This window comes from Embiotoca jacksoni, unplaced genomic scaffold (assembly GCF_022577435.1).
Source record: "Embiotoca jacksoni isolate LCO1_2020_lvr unplaced genomic scaffold, fEmbJac1.0.p SCAF_19, whole genome shotgun sequence".
Classification (NCBI taxonomy): Eukaryota; Metazoa; Chordata; class Actinopteri; family Embiotocidae; genus Embiotoca; species Embiotoca jacksoni.
The window spans coordinates 9,422,825-9,448,323 of NW_027185329.1; the positions used below are offsets into that span (position 1 = coordinate 9,422,825).

The following is a 25,499-nucleotide window of genomic DNA, read 5'->3' on the forward strand; positions in this document are numbered from 1 at the left end:
GCTAAAATAAGTGAAAATTGCATCTGTCTCCTGACTACAACAACAGAAGTCTGTACAGGAGCGACGGGAGTGTGTGTTGGGGGGGTTGACAATACTGCATGTGTATTTGTGCATGTGTGCGTGTGTTGGGGTGGATGGGTTGGTGGGGTGCGGGTGTGTGTCATCTATCACTGGACAAATGCTGGGCTGTGGGGGGTGTTGGTGGAAGCGAGGGTGAGGCTGAGTGGGGTGGGAGGGTTGTCGGCCAGAATGGTGCTGCTCCTCAAATGAAATAATATATCTTTGAAAGCTTACGCCCCGCGCCAGGCCCAGGGCCCATATATCAAGCCCAAGAGCGTCTGGTGGATCCGCTCCAGGCCCATTAACCTTCCACCTGTTCCCCCCTTTCACCCCCACCCTACCCCGCCAACCTACCGGTCCTCTTTTCACCCTCCCCTGTTGTCCTTCACTATGCCCCCTCTCCTCCTCCTCTTGCCCTTGGTCGTTACCTCTCACAGTCCCTTGTTCATCTTCCCATTTAACCCCCTCCTTATTCCCCCCTCTCTGTCCTTCTCTGGTCGTCCTTCATTATCCTTCTCTCATATTCTCTCCCTCTCTTCTCTCTCTGTTTCGCTCTTTTCTTTCCTGGTCAATTATTTTTATTTTTCTGTCTCCATCTTCATTCGGTATATCTCTCTGTCTCCAACTCCATCTGTGAGTTTGTCCTTTCTTTCTCTCATGGTCACCAAGTCTTTTCTCACTCTAAATCATTCACTCTGGCTTTCTTTCTCTCTCTGCTGCTCGGTTTCAATGTCTTGTCACAGTATTTGCCTCGCTTCTCTCTCTCTCTGTCTATCTGTAACTCATTTAAGCCCCTCATCTCCTCTTTTTCTCTCCATACTTTCCTTCATCCCTCCTTCTCTTCATGTCCTTCTCTACTCTTTCTTTCTCCCCATCCAATGTAAAGCGAGCATGCTATGAGGTGCGAGTGTGTGTTGGGGGGGAGCACAACCTGCAGAATAATTCAAATGCAATGGACCAGGGACACAGTTACAAATCTCTGCCAACTGCGTGCGGCCGCCAACCCCATCACGCTCGCAGTTTGTCAGGATTGGGGTGTCGGGAGGGGAGGTTGTTGAAGGGGGGACCGTTGACCTCTGTGACAAGACAGACATTGCAGCCTCTGAATCTGTGTGTGTGTGTGTGTGTGTGTGTGTGTGTGTGTGTGTGTGTGTGTGTGTGTGTGTGTGTGTGTGTGGAGGGTGGTATAGATATACCACTTCCCAGGGTTCACAGATCACGCCTAAAACGGCTTATTAATTTCCACTCAGTTATGGGGTGTGAAGAAAAAAAGAAAAGGTGCAATCACCGGTCAACACAGAGCAGGGGCAATGCACCCCCCTCTGTTCCCAACACACACACACACACACACACACACACACACACACACACACACACACACACACACACACACACACACACACACACACACACACACACACACACACACACATACTTATACACACACCCAAACATGCACCTTGAAAATTAAACTGCTCCTGGATAGGTCATGGAAAAAATGGTGTGAGTGTGGACGACTGCGTGTGAGGTGTGTGTGTGTGTGTGTGTGTGTGTGTGTGTGTGTGTGTGTGTGTGTGTGTGTGTGTGTGTGTGTGTGTGTGTGTGTGTGTGTGTGTGTGTGTGTGCAGAAGGAGGATAACCAAGACTGTAAAAAAAGACCCTCCAGTCTGAACTGGGCAGGTAGGTGGTGTAAGTATAATTTCACCAAAGTAAATTCATGCAATATTTATGGATGGAGATGGAAAGGAGGGAGGTTAGAGGGGGGTGAGAGGGGGGTTAGGGTGGGGGTGGGGGTGGGGGGGATGGGGGGGGTTATGCAGCAGTGTAGAGTGGGGCGCATCAGAGGACCTTACATTATTCACTCGGGTAAATCCATAAGTGGAGAATATTCAGGTGTGAGATGTGAACATCAGCCCCCCTCCTCTCCCACCCCCGGGATCTGTCATGCAGCGTGATTGACTGACGTGCAGCCGCTTAGAGGAGTCCAATAAACTAGTGGAGAAGAGTCGGTGGTGTAAATAATTCTACTGCTTGAAAATGCCTGTCTTGTTTTTGAGGTTGTTGCGGATTTCTTTATATTTTCTGAGTGTTTAAAGACCTTTTGAAATTTGCGTTGGAGGGAAATTAATGACAGTAAAACTAAACCCAAGTGAACTGAATAAAGAAGAGCTGTCCAAAAATGTCCGACTACCGGATGGGGGACTCTTTAACATAAATTTATAATTTTTGTATATGTTAATTTTAAATTGAGCTGTATCAAAATTTATTCAATGTCCAATTTAACCGAATTCATATTATTCTAGATATTTCAACACTTTGTGTTCTTCTCTTTCATTTTCAAACAACACAAAGGTAGTATGAAAGCTTGACGTGTGAGTTTGTAAATATAATCATAAGATTAATAACCCTTGAAAATTTTAAATTAAATGTTGTTTTTTTTTCAAATGAATTTGAATTTCTTTATATTTTTCAAAATATTTCAGCCAATGTGCTAATCAGTATTCTTATTAAAGTGCCCTTGAGCAAGATACCGTTGTCCTACAAAATTTTAAAAATGTTGCATTTCTGCCAATATTTGATAGGAAATTGACAGCTGAGAGCAAATGTGACAAGAGAGACATGGGAGATGACCTCTCCCTCTCCTCTCTTTCCTCTTTGTTATCCCCTCTCCTTCTCCTTCCCTATCCCCTACACTCTCTTGACATTCCTCCTCTACTCATCTCTCTTTCATCTCATCTCCCCTCTTTGTTTCACCTCTGTTCTCTTCGCCTGTCCTTTCCTCTCACTCGCCATCTGTTTATCCAATATGGCGGTCCCATCTCAGCTGGGAGCTTTCCCAGGGAACAAGACTTCTAATACAGTTCCTCCTCAACATAATGGCCCTCAGTTCTGCTATTGCCATTCCCGCTACATTCAGAGCAAAGCAAAACAGAAAAAAAAAAAGAAGGAGGCAGAGCAGCACAAAAACCTGTCTGGATTCCCCCCAAACAACTGTCCCTGGACGACTAAAATAAACAGTGAAGCTACATTTTGAAAACGTCACGGGTACTTTACTCCCTGCTTCATTTTTATCAGGTGCATGGACTAAATATACGGATACACAGTGTTTAGTGTTAATAATGCTGTCTTTTCAATGAAAATACCACTCTCACCTCGTTATTGAACAATTTTAGTTCAGATTCTATTTGAGACATTTCGATTTTGCCAAATAACCTTAAATTATGTCAATTTGCACTTGGGAATGATAAGATTGGCCCCATTCTGGAGTCCGTTTGGAGGCTGCATTGTAATTTGTAAATGACAAAACTGATAACTTATAATAGTAAGTAACTATTGTTTTCTAGTATTCTTGCCACATCTTGCAAACGCTGCTTCTGTTTTATATGTTGGCACGTGTAATCATTTCTGTTAAATGTCTTTGTTGTTTCTGCAATGGAGCTGTGATTTAAAATCTATCTTCAGGTTTTTTTTTGTGACTTTATACAGCCAACCAACTCAGAATGGTTTTGTCAGACCTTATTTGTTGACAGTAAGTTGACACATACTGTACTTTGGCACTGGCAGCCTTCCCAAAAACTCTCTCTGTCAATAACATAACATTCATTGGCCAAAGTAGACGGAGGGAAAAAAAATATGTTTTTGCTCCCTAATCATGAATGTTGGACCAGTCGGTATGGCAATGTTTGCGGTTTCCTTTTGGGGAAAGGTCAACGCTGTAAATGTAGAGTTGCTGTAAATGTAGAGTTGGAAAATCTATTTGAAAGGAGATATACATGACAAATATGTCCATGTTTCATTAAATCCAACAACCTAATATCTCCTTTTTTGGGTGTTATTGAAGGGCATTATGGAGAGAATAGAAATTCACCACCTGAAGCAGTGACAGTAAAACATAATGTTAACATGGCACAAAAAAACCATGTTTATCAGAAAATAACATATGATGATTATTATTGATGATACATTGTGTTTTTTTTCTATACTTTGATATGGCTGAACTGCAACAGCTTTTTTTTTTAGTACATTTGGTTATTTAAAAGTATTGTCTGCTGTGGTGTTTTCCATTAATTATTAACTTCTGTATGGTATGTGTTGACAAGGCACACGAAAGTGCTTGTCGTGCCGACACCAGACACACGTCTTTGTTTTTGAAGAGTGTAGAGAGGAAAGAGGGTGGGGTGTCTGTGGTGAAAGGGAAGTATAGTTACAAGATATAAACATATGAATCACCAATAGTCCCGATCGCCCTGCTAAACTCTCCTTCCCATTGTGTTTGTGGGAGGAGTCAGGCTAGCCATCCCAAAGCTGGAACAATGGAGGAGAAGGAGCACCGGACCAGCCACAGCTACAGATGAGTCACCATCACACACACACACACACACACACACACACACACACACACACACACACACACACACACACACACACACACACACACACACACACACACACACACACACACACAGTGCAAATACACATGCAAACACTCAGTTAAAGTATTCTCATACTGAGTACAAGCAAGAACATTAGACGAGGTGTCTTTAAGACGTATAAGTAGGACAGAATGTTTTTTTTAAATATTTGAACGCTGTCCATGAAGTGTTCTCTCCCAACACCCTCATCTTGCTTCAATCAGAGAATTTCCTAAAATGCTCTCCGACATTAGTGCATATCTGCTCCTTCTTCTTTTCTTTACTTAAATCAAGAAATACCTGCAGACACTGCCTTCATTGGGCTGCACTAACTTGTGATTTACTGAGGCGACTATCAATTAGGAAGCTGAATCTGTGAAATGCAGCAGCACCAAGCAACAATATTCATGCAAAAACTCAAGACTGAGCACTGCCACTAGCTCTCTTTAACGAACGTGAAAGCATCCTTTAATGGATTGCTGCTTTGGTTTGACATACAGCCAGCAGGGCGGGCAGAGGGGTTCATGGCAGGACAGGGGAGGACGAGGGAGGGAGGGATGGCAGAGTACCAGCTCTGCTCGCAAATGTCACCGAGACACATACACATTTGCCCCTTGTGTTGTCATTTTTAAACACAGCAGCACAATTTTGCATCATAACATATACTGATCCAACAGAATATTTTCTGGAACATACTCATAAAAAAACAGCAAACTGCACATTTTTCAGGAATAAAGTAAAGAATGGTCATCAAACATCAACCTGCTCTAAAACACTTTCAGTTTCTTCAGAGGAGAGTAGTGGCAGTTATGAGGAGTTCAGCCGAGGCTCAAGGTCCTGTACACATGAGCAACAATCTATTCTTTCAATGAAAGAATCAATACACACATTAAAAAAGCTGCATCACCACTAATATGATGGGAAACACAAACTTGTATTAATTCTAATATTAAAGGCGAAATAGAATTAGCACACACACACACATATTAAAATAATTTCTAGATGCCAATATGACGACATGCATGAACAAATACCTACACTTTCACACATGCACCTGTCTTCAACTCACTTCAAATCTTTATAAAATGACCACAGGTGCTCTCAGTGCTGCCAGACCTTTCCCTCATCTCGTCACTGTTTCTCTGATTTCAAAACCAGTGCACCAGACCGGCCTCACTCTAATTGTCGATGTGTTAAACCAATCAAAACCGAAGTAGGTTGGCGGCTAGGGCCCACCCGGACAAGGTGTTAGACATAAATGTTCCTCACGTCATGCCTCATTCCCCGAAGGAAGGGGAGGAGGGGGTGGGAGAGAAAAAGAGGCAGTGTGCCACTTTGGAGCAGAATAGGGAGTTCTCTTTAGAAGGTTCTCCTAATGGCTAAATATTTATGATCCTTGTGACCGAGGCCAACTTATGGAAACTAAATCTTTAAACACTTTTTTGGCAGATGCCGTGAACACACCCTTGCAGCTTGGCTCTATTACCAGAGAAATTCTTTTGTTCTTACGGAGCTAATAATAGAGGGGGGCTGTGCGTAATGTGTGAGTGGTGTCTGTGTCTTAATGTGGGTATGTGTGTGTGTGAGATGAAAGTGTATTTATAACTTCCTACATCGGCACACTACTCCTGTGACAAACTTTTAATTCTACCGCCGCTTCCTGTCTTTCAGGCTCGACCTCACGTCTAACAGTCAGGTCTGTGTGAGCACGAGAAGTCGAAGGTCACACAGATTCAAAAACATCTTATTTTCAACTGAATTAGCAGTCAGAGGCTAAAACACTGAGATACTATTTGTCGGTTGTTTTAGCAGAAGCACGGTTCAGTAATTTAGCATCTATGGAGGTGAATCCCACAACACTGACAATGTTTGTCATACTTGAGCAATACAAAACTATTAGCATGCATGCATGTATGAGCACACACACACACCACCCAGACAGGCACACACACACACACACACACACACAAACATACTGTACATAGACAAAAGCAAATTCACAAAAGCATTTTCACAGGGAGATTGGGCGGCACGGTGATGCAGTGGTTAGCATTGTCGCCTCACAGCAAAAAGGTTCTGGGTTCGAATCCGGTCCTGGGCCTCTCTGTGCGTAGTTTGCATGTTCTCCCTGTGCTTGCGTGGGTTCTCTCCGGGTTCTCCGGCTTCCTCCCATCACCCAAAAACATGCACCTCAGGTTAGTTGGCGCCGCGGTCGTGGCAGCCTGTTGCAGCAGCTCCCCCTCGGGATGCCGCTGTAGCGAAATAATTTCCCCTCGGGGATTAATAGAGTACAATAAAATAAAAAAAAATAATAATAATAAAGTGGAGAGGTTGTGGGTGTTTCTACTTAATTTGGTGTTGAATGGCATAGTAGCAAACAAAGCTAGCACTGGAGTAGAATATCAACACATTTACACGCACACACACACACACTGCACAGTACACACACTCTATTATAATGAACTAATCCAAAGCACAGGTGAAAAAAATGTAACTAACAATTTGGGAGATATATGAATATTAAAATCAAAAGCCCTTAAAATGCCTTTAAAAACTAGCTCAATATCAAAATCACAATATCAGTTTGGCGAGCTCATGTTTTGCACATTATCCTCACTATCTCCAACACTAATCTGCCTCAGCAGGCCTCCCAATAGTTGCTAATGAGAAACAAACAAGGAACAGAGGACTGCGGAGTGTGTGGGAAAATCTGTCGGCGCCACAGCTAGCACATTATTTGTCAATCCCCCTTGTGCGTTAGATGACTCTTTAAAAACTGGGGAAGCGGGGTAAGTTCAATTATCCCCCTCACATGAGTGAAATGCGTTCCCACCTCCCCCGAACACTAACAGGGCCTGTGCATTAGAAGCAGGAGAGGTGCTTTTTTTGTTGTTTTTTGGGGAAAGGCTGGGGCCAGAGAAAGAGGTTTGTCCTGCATTGAGCTCAGGTCATTTTCTACCTTTGTAACAGGCACTCGGCTCAATTACGATTAAGCTGCAGTAATATTGGTAGTCATTAGGCAAACATAATGACAGCTCATTCAGCGGCAAATCAGGGAGTGACAAACACAAGTGGGTGAGATAATTGAATTAGGATGAGGGTGTGACAAATAGAGAGGCTTCACAAAGCAACAGAAATGATCATTCAAAGTTAATGGGCAAACCACAATTATTAGCTGTGGCCACACCCTACAATGAGCTTTTGTGTGTGTGTGTGTGTGTGTGTGTGTGTGTGTGTGTGTGTGTGTGTGTGCGCGTGCGTGTGTGTGTGTGCTGTGCTGTGCTTATGAGGTGAATGCAAATACAGATCTCAAAAATGTCAATAGCGGGAACACGGCGCATGCTAAATGTCAACATGTGTTTTTCAAGGACTCTTATCTGTGTTGTAATTGGCTCAGTTTTTAATATTACATTTATTTCATTTGTTATTTTCCCCTTTGAAAACTAAATAATATTAAATATTTGGAGGGGACTTTGCAGCAGGCCCGGGCCCATGAATATGCAGCTGAGCCTTTGGCGATGCGGTGTTAAACAAACAGACAGAGAAATCAGACAAGAGGAAGAAAAACAGGTGAAGCACAGACTAATCAAATGCCTTTCATGTCGCTCTGAACATTAACCTTCACTCAGAGCAAATAAAGCTGCGAGCGCACAAACACACCACAGACTCTCCCTCGGGCTCTGCGATGAATAGGAGTGGGAATCATCACATTTTACAGTGAGGCGTTCGTGCACAATTCCCATTGGACATTTGGAAATGACTGTGATGACCAGTCACAAAGGACACAATGTTTACGAGGCTCAGGTTGGTTGTTTTTAGAGACGTGGCAGATTATGTAAACCTGGTGAAAATGCTTCAAAAGAAAGTCGATCACAAAAAGCAAAAACCGAAACACAATTTGTTGCCGTTGTGACTCAGTCGTCATCACACAGTGTGCGCTAACGTAGATCTGAGGAATACTGCAAGCGGACGGATTTCAGTTCACATAAAAACCATCAGACGGGCTGTGTTGGGATGAAATGTGCCCGAAGCTCAACGTCAAAGTTTTCAAAACCCATAAAAAAAAAACGTGTCATGCGCAGGGTAAATACAAGTGGCTGCTGAATTTTGATCAGGCAGTGGGACAGACCCACCCTCCCCCTTCCCCCCTCCCCCCCTACAGCCGTGTGCACTCTGCATTAGTGTTGAGCCGCAGCATACAAAAGGAAATTAAAGGTCTGCTGAAGATAAAGGATTGAACAGATGATGTTCACGAACTGTGTAAAGTGTTGTCAATTATGGATGACAACACGGTGAAAGATTTAGCACAGGAACAAAACGCAGGATGATTTATTAAAGGCCGGTGGAGTTACTGCAAATAGAATTAAAGCTTAAATAGTGTGCTGTCATTACCGGTAAGAATCACACCCCAAACTATGAACATAAAGTTGTTTAAATAAGATTGAGTACAAATTAAGTAACCGTTTGCTCACATTTAAAAAAAACAACAACACAAAAACAGGACTTAACTGGACCGTGCACACCTACCTTGAGTTCACGGAAGAAAATGCTGCTGCGTGCCCACTCCACAATGGAGAAGAGAGTCTGGTCGGCCATCTTGCACATCAGGCCAAAGGTGTTGAGCTTCTCGTGTTTGCCTCGGCTGGCCTGCTCCTGCTGTAGGTAGGCCAGGATCTTGGCCTGAACCTGCGGCTCGTCCGGCTCACACTTTAGCAGCTCTACGATCAGGTGGGGGAAGCTGGGTGGCGAGCCTGATTGGTAGGCATCGACGTAGGCGTAGCCCATGATGGACTCTGGCGAGCTGGTGTACGGGTCAGGGTACTCGGACTTGATGGTGCGCGTGCCCTGGAAGTGTCCGTAGGCCGCCTGGTAGCCCTGCAGGCTGCCGGCATGCGGCGGCATTGCCATGCTGACTGGCGAAGTGACAAATGGGCTGCGGTCGTAGTCTGTGGGGGGCAGGGCAGTGGCGTGATGATGGTGGTGGTGGTGATGGTGGTGACTGGTGTGGTGGCCAGCATGGTGGCTCAGTGGAAGGCCTTTGGAGGCTGCTGAGTGGATGTTCTGGATGGCTGAGGAGATAGTGAGGTCAGTGGGTACGGCCTGCATCACCTGGCTCATGGCTTCGATCTTCAGTCCATTAGCTCGGATCAGTGCCTTCTTCTGCTGCTTGAGGGCCCGGTCACGTTTGTACATCGGGCCGAACTTGTTGCGACCGCCACGCATGCGGTCCGCACGCACAGCTGACAGGAAGACAGGTGAAGAAGGAGACAAGAAACGAAGAGGACAGAATTAGCACTATAGTATGCACTAACCATGTCTGACACACTTACATTAATAAATATAACAATTATTTCACCCGGAATGATAAATCCATGAAGTAAACAGAGTTTGAGCTGGGATTTTTTTTGAGTTTCAGCCTTTGAGGTGTGTAGTTTGGTACCAAAGTAAACCTAGTTTGTCGATAGCAGGTGACAGACTTTGGCTGGTTGACTTTTGTCAAATATTCAGACTAAATCCTCCATGTGTTATCAAAACTATAAGATAGTCCACAATATGTACACACATACATGCATGCACAAATGAGGTGAACTCCTCACTTATAACTTATAAGTAGGGCAAAGGTTTTCATATGGTGATTACACTTGACATTTACCTGTTGACTCCAAAACCCCACAGGTCTAACAGATAGCAGTGTTACTCATTGACCAGAGGCTCAAACGTGTATGAACCACTCCGCTGAATGATCATTGTACAGCTGGCTAACTCTGCCTACCAAACTACACACCTCAAAGGCTGAAACTCAAAAAAAATCCCAGCTCACTTTCCAAAATACATGTTTTAAAAATGCTCTCTGATTATGCAACTGTCCATTAGCAGAAACTTTGTCTTTTTAAAAATCCAAAGGCTGAAAATCCTGATAATAAGTAAACTGTTTTTTTTTTTCTAATGAAACAAATATACCCATGATGCCCCTTGCCTCCCCCCTCAGTGCAGGATCCTGTGGTGAGGATCACAACGAGTCTGTTGCCACGGGTATTTCTAATGAACGAACTGGGCACACAGTGGACTGCTACCAGGGCCATGTGTGATCTGGCCGACTGCTGCCGTGGGGAAGCTACTCTGCTGTCTCTCAGTTGGGGGGGCGCTGGTGTTAATTATTCATACTTAATTACCTCTTACTCTGACGAGGCTCGCCGAGCCCAGCGTGCAACGGACGTCTGGGACTCTACAGTATGCAGCAGAAAAATACTCACTAATAATACTGATATTCCACAATATTATAGACTAATGTCTTATTGTATTTGTTAAGGTTCTTTTAAAGAAACCCAAATATTTAACTCAATATGTAAATATATGCACATACATTAGCCTGTTCATTGAAACTGAATGGTCAGATAACATAGTGAGTAAGTCGTGATGTCTTGACGGATGAGTGAAAGAACAGAAGAAGAAAATTGAAGAGGGGGTGTGGAGAGAGCATGGAGGGGGATTCAAGTTTGAGGGTAAAGATGGGCAGACACCCACACAAAGACACATATACTCACACACACACACACACACACTGAGCTGCTTTGGGAGTGATTTTAATGACCTCCGTCACAAAAAATGTCTGTCACTGATCTGAGCAAGAGATGCCGAGAGGGTAGACACACACACACACACACACACACACACACACACACACACACACACACACAGTCACACTCACGCTCACACTCACACTCACGCTCACACTCACGCTCACACTCACAGCCACATGCTGACTGTCTCACCATTCACACACACAAACACAGAATGTCTAACATGGAAAACATCACACACACACACACACACACACACACACACACACGCCGGTCCTGATCACAGAGAGAGTGGGAGTGAGCCAGACACTCCGCCACCTTGGAGAGCCCCTGACAGCTTAAATGGTATGTAATTTATACACAGTGATTGAACACACACACACACACACACACACACACACACACACACACACACACACACACACACACTCACAGAATCATTTCCCGACGTGCTTGAGGTCAACTCCATGCAGTGCCCACTCGCCCGGGCTCAGGGATTACCATGACCGTTAAAAAATGGATCACACATCAAAAGAAAAAAAAGAAGAAATCAGGAGCCCCCTCAAATGTATCCATTATATATTATTGTAGGGCGACTTTAACTATTAATGATTCTCCACAACAGCGTAATTAATGAGCTGAGAAACTAATAGTAGGCCCTACTGGGAAAACAAAATTAGGCCCCGACTGCCTTTCGTGCCTGCTTCGGACCCAGGGACCCACATCACATCATGAATATCAGGATGGGGGGGTGTAGGTCTTACCACCACACACACACACACACACACACACACACACACACACACGGATTCTTTGTTTCTAATTAAACAAGCTGATTTGCATTCATGTAACACAGATTAATATAGAAGGGGGAGGAGAGGAGGAGAGGAGGAGAGGAAGGGAGGAGGGGAGGAGGGGAGGAGGGGAAGAGGATGCCTGTGTATTGTGGGAGAAGATAAGTGTGTGTGTTTGAGTGAGGAGGAGAGATGTTAATGGGCTACATGCTACAGATATTGAGTTTATGATGAGAAAGCAATCACATAATCCTGTAACTTCAGACGACTATGTCCCAACGAATCAAAGTCTGACCAGGAAAAGAACAGTTTATTTAAGTTTACCGCTTTGAAATAAAAATGTGTTTACGATTCCATGAGAAAATGTTTAAAACCCAGCAGAAATAGAGTTTCCCTTCTTAAAAGCCTGTACAGTGTCGTTTACAAATGGTTTCTGTACGTTTTTTGATGTTTGCAGTAAAAACGAGACAAACTGAATAGTTACCGAGAATATGACTGACCAACGGAAATTCAACATTTATCAAAGGAAAATGCAAGAAAAAAAAAATACTACTATGCTGCACACAGCTCGCCTGACAGGAGTTATTTGGAAAGCGCAGTGATTAGTAGTCAGCACAAAGGCAGAGGACAAAAGGAAAAAGAAATTGAAAAATGTCAACTTTAAACTGTAAAAACAAAGATGATATGTAAAGAAAATTAACACACAAAGAAAGGAAGGTACTTTTTTTTCCTTTTTGAAATCAAAAGAAGAAACTTCATTCTGTCAGTGTGAAAAAGATCTGAGCGAGGGGCTGTTGTGGGTTAGCGGTGAGGCTTTGGGGTTAAAGCCAGTCTAAAATGCTGATGCTGTCTTACACTCCGAGTCCCCCTTTATTAACGTCTGAGAGCACATTCACACACATGTACAGACTTTGGCAGACACCATCCATAAAATTCCAAACTGACCCAACCAAAACCCCGTTCCCCATCCCCCCAAAAAACACAAGCAAACACATGCACTGCATTTTTACAGCACACAGTTTCTCTGCACACACCTACACGCAGGCCCTAACGCAGTCGAACACATCATACACACAGCCCTCAGTGCTTATATCCTCTGATTTATTGTTGTTTAATATACAGGAATATTAAGCGTGCGTAGGTGAGGATCCCTGTCGGCTGCCGGCATATTAATGGGTCCCGCGGAGCCTTGCTGACACCCTGTTTGTCATGTCGGGGCTGTGGCCCCTGCTCTGGATGCGCCCTATCCCATGCACACACATGAATACCTATGATACCTATGCATAAGTAATGGGACAGCTCCCTGCCTTCCACCGCAGGTACTGGGAGGCTGATGGAAGACAAATCAGAGCGAGAAAGATGGAGACAGGGAGGAAATAAAAAGCCGAGGGAGAGAGATGCAGAGAGGAATGTACAAACACTCAGCTGGGGGTGCTAATTCCAGCTGAATGGCTCTTGAGGGGTTTTGCATTCATAGTAATTAATACATTTAAATCTGAATGAGAATTAATGGCATGCAAAGATGGTTAAAAATTCAAAGCTGGACATCGTCATAGATGTAAAAGACTCAGTGATGCTGTGAGAGCAACAAGTCCGAACTTAGTTTCATTTGTTTCCATAAGTCGCCACTTAAATCTATATATCAGTGTATTACCATGTCTGGTTTACATGGCTGCTTCAATTAGACGCAAACAATGCTATCCATAATTCATTAGTTCCAAACTGTGCAGGAACATGTCAGTTAAATAAGTGGCATTACTGTTCTGTGTCTCAATGTTGTAATCATTTAAATTTTTTGAGTAGCGACTAATCACCATCTTTATAATCAAACATTATGGAAGATCTGTTTATTCAAAAAGCGCACAATGGAGCTGAAGTGTACTCAGAGCCACAAACGTTACTGTTATGATCTGTCTTTAAGACAATCACGAAGGAAATATTAGGCGGCTCAGTGAGGCATAAGATGTTAGGTAACTATTAGCAAGCAAAAAGGAAAATCCTGCCAGTGGGAGCTGTTCAGATACGTCACGCTTCATCAGCTTTAGAGAGTGATGTTCTAATGGATCAAATCTTCTTTTTTTCTTCTCAATGAGTCAACGCTGCCAGAGAGGCTGTGCAGCATTCGGAGAAGCGAGTGCTTTTACAGCATGGTAGCATGTGTGTTTTAGTGGTGAGAGGAGTGTGTGGCTGCCAGTCTCCATGCTCTGTGGATGAGTTGGTTTCTTTTACTGTGGAAGTGCGTAACATAATGAGCCAACTTCCCCTGAAAGTAACTTGAAATGATAAATTAACAGAAAAAAAAATACCTTTTTATACAGAACATATAATTTACTTTTTATAATTTTATAATACACATAAAATAATTAGTAATGCTGGCAGCTGGTGGATTGTGGTTAAAGTGATTTTAGGGTAAAGATTAGATTAAATTGAGTGTTAATTTTTAGGATTAAACCTGTGATTATTTAAACAGAGTCTGGACGAGGCTGCACTTTACTTTGCCAGGAAAAAGGGATTTTTTTTTTTTTGGTTTTGTTTTGTTTGTTTTTTACTTTGGAAAATATCTTGAATGTTAACACACCAGGTCAGAGGTAAGTCATTTATCCTGTGGCAGAAGCAAGCAGGGCAGAATGTGATATGCTGCTGCGGTGTTTAGCTTCTTTGTAACAGTTTTTGTTTTGTTATCAGGTGAAGATAAAGCGATTGATCTCATAGTGCCGGGATGAGGTGATAGACATGTCACAACATTGTTTAATTCATTCTGACTCATCTGCCATTACACACACACACACACACACACACACACACACACACACACACACACACACACACACACACACACACACACACACGCTGCCTCACTCACAGCAAACTTAAAACTGTTCAGACTGTCTCACTGGTTGGCACACTTATCAATAAACAAGAGGGACATTGAGCAACACCAGAAAGACAAAAGTAAACACAGAAATTCAAGAAAAATACAGACTCTCCTAACATTTGGTTTCCACTGGATATCATGAAATCATATGTTGCTGCAAACCGCTGTGCATTGGAATGAAAGGATTGCAATAACAAAGCACACGACCCTAAACCTCCTTTACTCTTTCACTGCTATTGTACACAATTTCTTTTTCTTTTTTTTTTTTTGATGAAATGACAGTCTCTCCCTCTCGCCTGTGGCCTTCTGAGCACCTTTTTTGGGCTTCTCATGAATATATGTATGTGTTTACCACAGAGAGCTGGATGTGTGTGTGTGTGTGTGTGTGTGTGTGTGTGTGTGTGTGTGTGTGTGTGTGTGTGTGTACAGTGCGGTGAGGGGTGTCAGCCTCTCTGTATTGGAGGTCTTTACTGGTTGTGGCAGGAGTCGCCCACTGCAGCTTCTGGCCCCTGACAGAGTGCTGCAGGGCCCGTCTTGCCCCAGAGCCCAAACTTACCGCCAGCAACACAAATCAAACGCTAACTCTCTCCCCACCCGTGTCAGCTGGAAAATGACAGGCCGGGACATTCTGCCCAGCGGCCATTCACAATTAACAGCAATTAATTACACCGCACATGGCAGATAGAGGGAGAAGCCTCCGGAAAGATTTTAGTTGGGCTGTCTTTGTTCCACTTTCATTCTCTAAGGGTCTTATTTCTTTAGCATATTAACTTTTCTCAGTCGTATGTGATCATTTGAGGGGTCCAGGGATTTTTAAATAAGTTTAAATTACAAATGTGTGAAGAATTTTATCTCAATATTAGACTGAAAGTATATGAATAATGTAGCACCTACTTCAATTTAAATACTGAAAACGTCGAAATAATTTGCAGCACTTTTTAAAGGACAACACTGTAACTTTTCACCTTTTTAAATCCTTCCTTTTACATTTAGTTTAAAGATGACCTTCAGGTTCCTTCATTTACTCCAAAATTAGGGATTTCAGAATAAAACCTGTCAACTAGCGTGTGGAAAAATTGGTGATTTTAAATGTTATTTTTAAACAGCAGAAGAATGTTTCTTGCCCTGCCGACCTGTCACTTCTGAATAGCCATATTTGAATAAGATTCTGAGCCGTGTTCAAATTAAACAAACTGGCCTCGAAGCGGCCGGCCAAAAGTATCATCATTACCATCCTCGCCCTGCCGCCAAGTTTAATATTTTATCTATTACTTTGTCTGGCAAGTTTAAGTGCACAGCGGCTACCAGATACCCCCCAACTCCCCCTGACCTCATCTCAAACACTAATAAGCAACGCAAGGGAAGGTTTCCCCTCAAAAGGTTCTTGGTATACATTTTCGAGAGCAGATAGTACTGAGATGTTCATTGTTAGATGTTTAAATAAATAAAATCTTCTACTTTCATACGGGCAATCATTTTGTCAGAGCAGGTATTAACCTTTTATAGATGGTGGATATCTCAATTCGGGTGGAAACTGCTCATGTGCAAATCAGTCGTTGAAGACTTTTTTCACACTGACTTTCTATAGAAGTTAATGTGGTATGATTAACTCTGCTCAGCTGCGAATTAATGGAATAAGACACGCTCTGTCGTTTCACTACGACTTTGGTAGAAGATTTTAAAACACCTCTGGGGAAGTCCAGAAGCAGTCAGCCTCCAATTTTAGCTGCTCCATGTTATAATTTTTTCCTCCACAACTTTCAGAAACAGTAATTGCAAACAGGCATCATATCTTGAAAAATATGTGATGCAGCGTACAGAACGCAATAACACTGCCTGGATCTCCTTTTCCACTCCTGCAGATGTGCACTTTAAGGTGTACATCACATTTTTGGGACTGCTGTTTACTGTCAAACCCTAGAAAAGACTAAACCTTTGGTAAACTACTCATGACATCCTCCAGCAAAAAACAGCCCCTAATATGCATCATAAAAACATAAATATTCTCCCAAAGTGAAATATGTTTTGAAAAGACTTGAAAGTGAAGCTGAAGTCTGTGTACTGCATTCAGTTGTGGAGTGTAATACCAGTACTTTTGAGGTACTTTACTTGTATATTTCCTGTTTTATTCTCTTTTGTCCTCATAGCACAGTTCAGAGAGAAATATCGTACTTTTAACTCCACTTTATTTCACAGCTTTAGTCATTGATTACTTTGAGGATCAGTATTATACACACACAACCTATGATTATGTTATAGAACACTAAAAGTGCAACAGTTAAATGGTACTTACACAACAATAATAATGCAAAAATATAATATATATATGAGTACATCACTCATACAGGACAGTTTTCTGCATTATATGCATCTTTTTGCCAATGATTAATTTGCACTGCCTGAGTTTTATTTGCATTGGAGTGTATTTATTTTGCTGTACTGCTACTTTTACTTCAGTAAAGGGTTTTGCGGACTTCCTGCACACGGTAACTGAACAGTCACATGTTCAGCACTAGTAACATCCATGTGCTCTGTTTGAGAACCCTTGAGGAAGACATTGCAATCACATCGGTCAGTTGATTACAATAGCTGGCTGCTTGGATGTGAAAACCCTTTTTTTCTGAATGCAACAGCTGTGTCCAATTTGTCTATTTTGAGGAATCCCAAACCTGTAATCACCACATATTATTCACCAGACATTGTTGCACTTTTAACACATCACTTCCCTGTATTTTAAGTCATCATAACCTCATGTTTAAGCTGGAATCACATCAAATTACAGAAGCCAAACATCTGCAAAACTTGTAACTGTAAGTCACTCTGCTATAAGCCAAACACCTGAAGTGTAAAAATGTAAACATGCTCCTGTACCTTCTAGCTTCATGCCGACGGTGAGGCACTTTTGGAAGCGGCAGTACGGGCAGCGCTTTCTCTGGGTCTTGTCAATCTGGCAGCTCTGGTTCTCTATACATGTGTAACGCTTGTTGTTCTGGACGGTGCGCTTGAAGAAGCCCTGCGGAGAGAACCAATTAAGACGTCAACCCGCTTGACCCCTGCAATGCGATGGTAATTGGCCCATTCACACTCTCAGACAGATGGAGAGGGACAGGCTTAATGGATACACACACACACAAGTTTTGAAAGCTTCTCTCCAATTGATGTGATGCTTTGCGGACACATACAGACAAAGAACATAAAGCACGACATGAAGACACACTTTTAACAAATTAAAAATGTTTTAGTTTTTCTAAAAGCTTTGCTTTATAATTATGAAAACTGAGTATTTGTAATATGTCTTGATTAAGTCTCATAAGGATTTTTTTTTTTTTAACAAACTTACATTCACATTATGTCATAGTTGTATTCTGCTTTGTACAAAAAATACAAATTCTCTGCGTACCTGTTTTACTCATTTTCATTACATTACTCACAATTTCATTGCATTATAAACTACTTTATAAGGTGTAGATTCCAATTCTCAATATTCTCTGTTCACGTAAAGACTCCAGGAATTAGAAGCTACGCATCTTTTCAACACTCCACTTAATTATTGAAAAATATGAGCACAGAAGTCCAAAAAAATCCAATAAATTATATCCATTATTCACAGTTATGGGATTACAGAGATTCATACCTGCAACATGGAATTTATTATCGGCAGCAGCAGTGAAAATCAAACGAAGGGAAGATGGTATTAACGTATTCTAGATCCATAACCTAGGAGGAGAATCCTTAAACCTGGTCTTTAAAATAAAATAAAAATAAAAAAGAACGTGCTGCTGTCAATATCTCACCAAACACAAATTTAATTGACAATCTGCATTGCCTGATCTGTCAAAAAAAAAAAAAAAGAAAAAAAAAAGCACTGCACTCGGTTTTGGATTATCGACTTCTCAGTGCCAAAAAAAATCCATGCTTCAGAGAGAACTTTCTCTCCAATTTTCCATTTAGCACACAGCGTGTGCTATAAATATCAGAACCAAACTGGATTCAAACATGCTTTAAAACCACACAATATCACGTCTGCAGATAAAGCGGACAACATCTCACTGAGAGGCTTTCGTTTGAGCTGCAGTTCAAAACAAGAAAAGGCACGAGTGGAGGCTCATTTTTATGTGTCAAGAGACTGCTGCAAGCAACTTCTGCTGCCTTTACAACTGTACAAAAAATTACCCCTCTAATTAACATGAAATCTGAAATAAAACTGAAAGCTCTAAAGCTGTAAGACTCATACTAATGTTATATTTGGATATGATTAAGTATTTGGGTATCCCTGACCTTGGTATTCCATCATAAAAACACTCCACTCTCCCTGTAAAAAACAGCAGCCAGGAAATAGCTTTTACTAAATGTAATACTGACCAGCAAGTCCAACAAAGAAGACGGAAAACTATAATTTATGTTACGGCTTTATCTCCTCTGATCCCTCTCCTGTATCTGTTTTACTTTCTCATGTGCTCTAACTTGTGCTCAGCTTGTTTTGCTCCTATTCCTTTTCATTTAACTTTTGCGGGTGTTAAGTGCATTTTTTTGATAATGCCCACTGTGCACTATGAGTCTGACCCTTGCCCCTCTAACTAGTTGTTTGTAATGTCAGTATTTTGTAAGGTTGTTCTGTTATTGCACTCTCAGCTTCCAAAAATGGCCGCGCACCCTGCTTCATTAGGTATGATGTGGTATCATGTTTACTTTATGTGGTTTAGTGTGTAGAAACTAAAACTGTATGTATGCATGAATAAAGGTGTGTGTGTGTGTGTGTGTGTGTGTGTGTGTGTGCGTGTGCGTGTGCGTGTGCGTGTGCAAGGGGGGAATAATCTTGTTTAATTTGATTTTTCTTTCTGCACGTGTCTATGTGTGTGTCTATGTGTCCCTCAGTACAAAACCGGCAAAAATCCAAAAATCTGACTGATAACGAGTGAGTCCTATTTCACAACTGCATTTTGGGGGGGGGGGGGGGGTTGAAGGGTATAAAGGAGGGATGGGGTGACAGGGTGCAAGGAGGGGGAGAGAGTAGTTACAAATAAAGTCAGACAAATTCTAGAAATGTATAAAAAATCTCCAAAATTAAAAAGTAAAACAGATAATACAAAGTTGGAAAATATGAGTCTTTTACTCTGGTAGCACAAAGCAAAAACTGAAATGGATGTGTTTTTATTTTTAATAGAAAACTAAGAATTACATTTAACTTCAGCTCTGCTTGGAAGAGCATACTGAAGATGGATCGCAATGCCTGACTGATAGCGTATTTAATGTCAAAATGAACCTGTAACATGTCAACAGGCTGATCTATCTCTCCAGCCCTGATGATCATACTGCTACTGAACAGGCTGCCTACACTTTAGACATAATCAATGACAAGCTTCAGGTAATTATCAATAACATTAATGTTTCAACAAGGATATACAGCACTTCATGAAATGACCTCTTCATCTGCATCCTGCACGCTCACACACACATGCACACCAAAATGTTTCAACCAAACAGGGAAATGTGGGGACTGGCTCTCCAACACGAGTCTGCTGAGGCTGAAAAGCAGCAGAGATGCCACTGACGTCTTCCTTCAAGCAAATGCTTAGCATCTCAAGGTCATAATATGGGATAAAATCTATAACATCTGCTTTGAATAATGACCACATAGGCAAGAAATGCGCACTGCCGCATCAATAGTGTGAGCTGCGGTTTTACACTGAATAGTGTGAACACAGAGACATTTGTCTTAGCTTAATTTTGTGCCGACAGCTTTACTGGACTTAAAAAAGAAAACTTGGGGCATGCCTATTAGCTCGATGGTGAGGAGAGCAGCGGAAAGACGCAGAAAGGGACAAACAGGTCGTTGATAGAGCTCAAATGAAGCTGCAACAGTTTGCTGTGTAGCCTCATTATTAACCCGCGTATATGGAAACATTTTGCTACCAGACAATGCTCCTGAGCTCCTAATGAACTTGTGATGAGAGTTTTAGACGTAGGGCACAAGCTTGTGCAAACAGAAACATCGCTATTGTGTACTTTACTTCATGGGTTAAATCCTCACCCCCCTCCCTGTGGTTGGTGGTTGCAAAAAATTAAAACAAAAATAAAACAAGCCCTATTTGCGTGCTTTTGAACTTCTGTTTCTTTTCCGAGGAATTTCCAAGGCACTTTACAAAATCCTCTGACACTCACAGGAAGAGTTTGTTAGATCATCTGTCACAACAATATTTGACCCTCGGCCTCTTTACTGTTGGTTTTCCTGTGATGTTAATAGTGAGGAACTGAAATTTTGCTCTACAGTTACACTTGTTGCAAGTCACACTGGAAAAGAATGTCAACTTAAATGCCTAGCATGCAAAATCGTATCTGCAAGAAGTGCATCTGCACAAATGTGGTTATTGAAGTCAGGCCGAGAAGGAAACACTAAAAACCAAGCATGATGCAAAGACAGAATGTATTTTTAAATTACCACAAATATTCAAGGAAATGATACAAAAAAAAAAAGAAGTCACTAATGCTTCAGTACTAAATATCCACTACAAACACACTTGAATCACTAGAAAGCAGACTGTGACAACATCATTCAGTCACCATAAACCTAATACTGACACACCTTGATGCACCACAGGAACTTTACATTGACACCATGAATTAGCCATCTACAAATAACTTGGACCACACAACCGAAGACATGATGCTATTTTAGATATCAAAGCAGATCACCATGAGCACACAACGACGTACACACGTTTTGTTACTGCAGAAACATTATGGTCCAGTATTTTTGGGGGTATTTTAGGATTGAGGGCACCAACCTTGCAGCTTTCGCAGGTCAGGAGTCCATAGTGATACCCTGAAACCTTGTCTCCGCACACGGGGCACATCTCGTCCAGGTCTTCGTCATATGAGTAGTCCATCATTTTTAACTGGGGTGCTGCGGAGGACACACGGACACACAGAGAAGTCTATTTCAGTGCTGAGCAATCTCTTTTCCAAAAGCCCGCTTTCATCCATCAAAATGAACCACAGGGAACCACGCGTCGCCACTGAAGGAGATTTAAAAAAAAAAAAAAAAAAAAAAAAAAAAAAAAAAAAATGCTGTTGGAGTTTTAGAGGTTTAATTCTGAGGAGGGAAAGACGATGAATAGTAGATTTTGGAGTGAGTTGAAAGGACGCGACCATTTATTTCTCCCCGTTACTGCCCGCTCTTCTGCATGCGTTGCAGACAGGAGCCAAAAAATAAAACAGCTCATGAAAGTGAGCCTCATAAATATGCATGTATCTAAGTCGTGAAATCGCTGGAGGAAATGGAGAGATATTAGACTTAAGGATTGGAGGAGAAAATGTTACCGCCCACAGACAAATGAAGACACACAGAGAAGCCCCTATCTCTGCAGGCGAGCAGAAAAACATCCAAAACCAACTTGAACCAATATTATTTTTCCCTCTCGAAGAATCACCCGCAATGCAAGAGGCCAATATATTTAGTTTATTTTTTATGCTTTATGGTGTTGTAAAAGCAGCAGCAACATGTTATGTGACGATCTGCATGCGCGAGAAAAAATTGACAATTTAACAAGTTCTCAACATGCACGATAATTTATCTAATTTGCCCCCAAAAAGTTTTAGTCATTATTTAGAGTCAGAAGTAAATCATTAAATAAAATCCACGAATTATTGCAAATTAGAAATTATTTAGAAATGCGTCAAATGTCACAAACTTTGCTTTTAAAAAAAAAATATATATATTATGGGGTTCGATACATTAAATGATTCGAATATTTTGAGGTGTATTTATTGCAGCCCATTTTGCGCATAGAAATACTTACATGTATAAGACTGTGTGACAGCGCAAAGCAAACAGGCAAGCTGACATTTACAGCAGTTACAAAAGCGTTTATGGTACTAATCATAAAAAGCAGCCAAGATCAAACAGGAAAACCTCAGTGAATGTGGCTGTAAAAGTGGAAATATTTTGTCAATAGACGTCTTCAGTGGCCTTCACACATGGCTACTGCTCTGCTTCAGAAATGCACTTATCTGCTCGCCGAGACCTTTTAATTAGACATGATTTCTAGTTTGTTAACGCGTTGCCCTGCTGGGATCTGCATATTCCAGCTGAAGCAACAAGTTCCACAAGTTCCCGTTTTTTTTTTTTTCCCACGGAGGCTCAAAGCAAACTCCATTTCCGAACTTTCTTCTGCTGTAAAGCGCAAAAAGGGAGGATTTGAAAGGCCTGTTTTCACGACGCTGGATAGCTCCGGATTTGGACACATTTTAATGAAGAACATAGACATTATAGGGAAATTGGTTGCAGTTATGAAGTGTATGATGCCGTGGTCAATAGATAATGAATTAGTGGGCTACATGCAGCTGGTGCTAGTCCTACCTCCGCAAATAAAGACTATTTTCAGAAAGCATTTGTCTTTTAGGATTTTAGACAAATATTTTCTTAAAATCGTCTGATCTCTGCTGCTACTTGAGTTTCGCATCGTATGAATTAAAACAGCATAAAAAGGTGTGTTTTGTCTATATTACAAAGTGTAAACAGCAGTTTGTATCTAAAGATACAGCTTATTAACTACATTTAGTTGAGGTCCCCCTGCATCCTTGCTTCCCTGACAGTCGCAGGTGTGTGCAGACAAAGTGTGCGCAGAGTGCTTTCCTTAAGGAAGATGCAGAATCACATCGGTCACGAACATCTCTCACCTGCTTCTCACTGCCTCATTCAATCTCAAAAAAAAAATAATAATAATAAAAAAATCTCCTTCTATCAAAAAACAGCGACGATTCCAAAATAAATCTCTTTTCAGTCGGATGTACCTTGTTTTTAGACGTCTGTAAAAGTAGATAACGGCTCCCTAACAAGCCACTCCTTGCCTTGAGTGAGTAGGTATGTGTTATCAACGTCTCATAAACCAGGAGCGGGCTAATTGATTGTCCTGTTATATTGCTGTGGAATGACATGGGGGGAATGAGAGGAGGAGGGGGGGTACCTGAGTTTATCTTGGCATAAGAGGCAGACCCTCTTTAATTTTTCGCTGCGCAATGTGTAGTCTACTTTAAAGGAAGAGATCAAGAAAAAAATATTTTAATGTATGCCCGAGGGAATTTGAATAATTATGTCCAATCTGATAAATGTAAAAAGTGTCCTGAAATGTGTTATCAAAGCACGTTTTTAAAATCAGATTCTTAATCTCGCACATTTAAAGGTCAAAAGCAATTCTGTCCTAATTTTTGACATTTTAGTGAGATGAAAAAAAATTGTCAAAAGAGATGCCAAAATAAAATCTCATACTGTGGCATCATAAAATCTGGTGCCGTCTATCTTAAAATTGGGTTTACCCTTTTTTTTGTAATCGTATTTAATTTTAGGTCAAAATTTGATAAACCAGGCGAAACAGACGTTTTTTTATGTAGAAAAATATAAATTTGTTTCGATTTATTTGTCACACAATTACTACCATTTTGCAGATTCGATCAAAGTATGAATTACACCAGAATTAAAAGGCTTTAAAGTTTACGAGTCCGAGGTCAAGTATTCTCTGCTCTAACAGCTTTTGCATCTTTATAAATTGGCTACAACTCTGTCTTAACATTTTCTATATGAAGACAACCTCTTTAGTAGATATATAGGGCATATGTGTTATTCGGCTGACACAAAGTCAGGTGGTTCATTTTAAGACTACAACATTTTAAAAGTTAAACCTCTGCTCACTCCCGGTTATTACGCACCATGCGCCCGCACACTCTCAGCATGAGTGACAGCTGGGTATAATAAATGTTTGATCACGGGACAGACTAGTGTGGAAAAAAAAAAAAAAAAGGGTCCAAGACGGATCCTAATGCACACTTTTAAGTCTTTATAGAAGAGTAAAAACTGGGAGAACAACGCAAACACATGTTTAAGACCTGCAGTGAAAATTTCAATAAACGTCATAATAATGACTTGCTAAGTTAATATGTAGTTATTTATAACTCATAACTCAAAATTATACATTATTAACCTTTGATGACAGTCAGCAGTAACTGGCCCACTTTAACGGCTGTCAGGTAATAGTTATAAGCATGGACCGAACTTTTCCGCATAGAGGACCTTCAGTCCGATGACGCTCCGTAAAGTCACTTCAGTGGAAGCCTGTGAATCCGCCTCGTGCAGTCTAAAGAGATTAAAATGAATGGTAGGTCTTACCTTGCATATTCCTTGGCATGTGCCCTTGTTCCCCATACGATCGAGAGAGTCCCAGGGATTCAGTCTCGACTTTAGGCAGCATGTCAGCACTGCCGGCCTGAGCTGGAGACTCCGCACCGCCCGGCGGGACACCTGGACGCGAGAGGCAAACGCTCGCGCAAACCCACCTCGAAGTGTCCCAAAAATGTGTTTTAGATCTCTATTTCTTACTTTCTGTCTCTCTCTCTCTCTCTCTCTCTCTCGCTGTCTCCTGTATATCGGACCATGCTCTGAAGATATAGCCTGATTCAAACGATTCAGACTTTCTCCCAACGGCAGGGTTGCATCGCCGATGCGTCTGTCTGCGGATTCAACTTCACTAATTTAATTTGTCTAATTACATATACCCAAAAACTGTGAAGTAACGCAGACCACAGATCAATGAGTCCTTCGACACTCAGTAAGAAGCGGTTGCGCGCTGAGTTCGGGAATCACTCTCTGCATAAATGGGTAAACTGCACAACGTCCGCGTTAAAAGACGATGGTAACTTTCCCTCTATCTTTTCCAAAAGTCTTTAAAGCGCGTCACCCATTGACGTGACACTGTCAGTGCAACTTTCAGCCTTGAGCAGACAA

The 25,499-nt window shown here is 41.7% G+C and overlaps 1 protein-coding gene across 1 annotated transcript in view; it reads right to left on the minus strand.

The window, feature by feature from the left end:
- The window catches only part of nr5a2 (nuclear receptor subfamily 5, group A, member 2), a 73,290-nt gene that overhangs the window by 47,720 nt on the left and 71 nt on the right, over positions 1-25,499 (minus strand). Inside the window, exons 1-4 of the mRNA XM_069153406.1 lie at positions 24,885-25,499; positions 21,508-21,626; positions 17,594-17,735; positions 9,000-9,712 (exon numbers count right to left, since the gene is read on the minus strand). The exon at positions 24,885-25,499 is cut by the window's right edge and continues 71 nt beyond it. Coding sequence (XP_069009507.1) covers positions 9,000-9,712; positions 17,594-17,735; positions 21,508-21,626; positions 24,885-24,966 — 1,056 coding nt within the window. The 5' untranslated portion in view covers positions 24,967-25,499. The remainder of the gene's footprint in view (positions 1-8,999; positions 9,713-17,593; positions 17,736-21,507; positions 21,627-24,884) is intronic.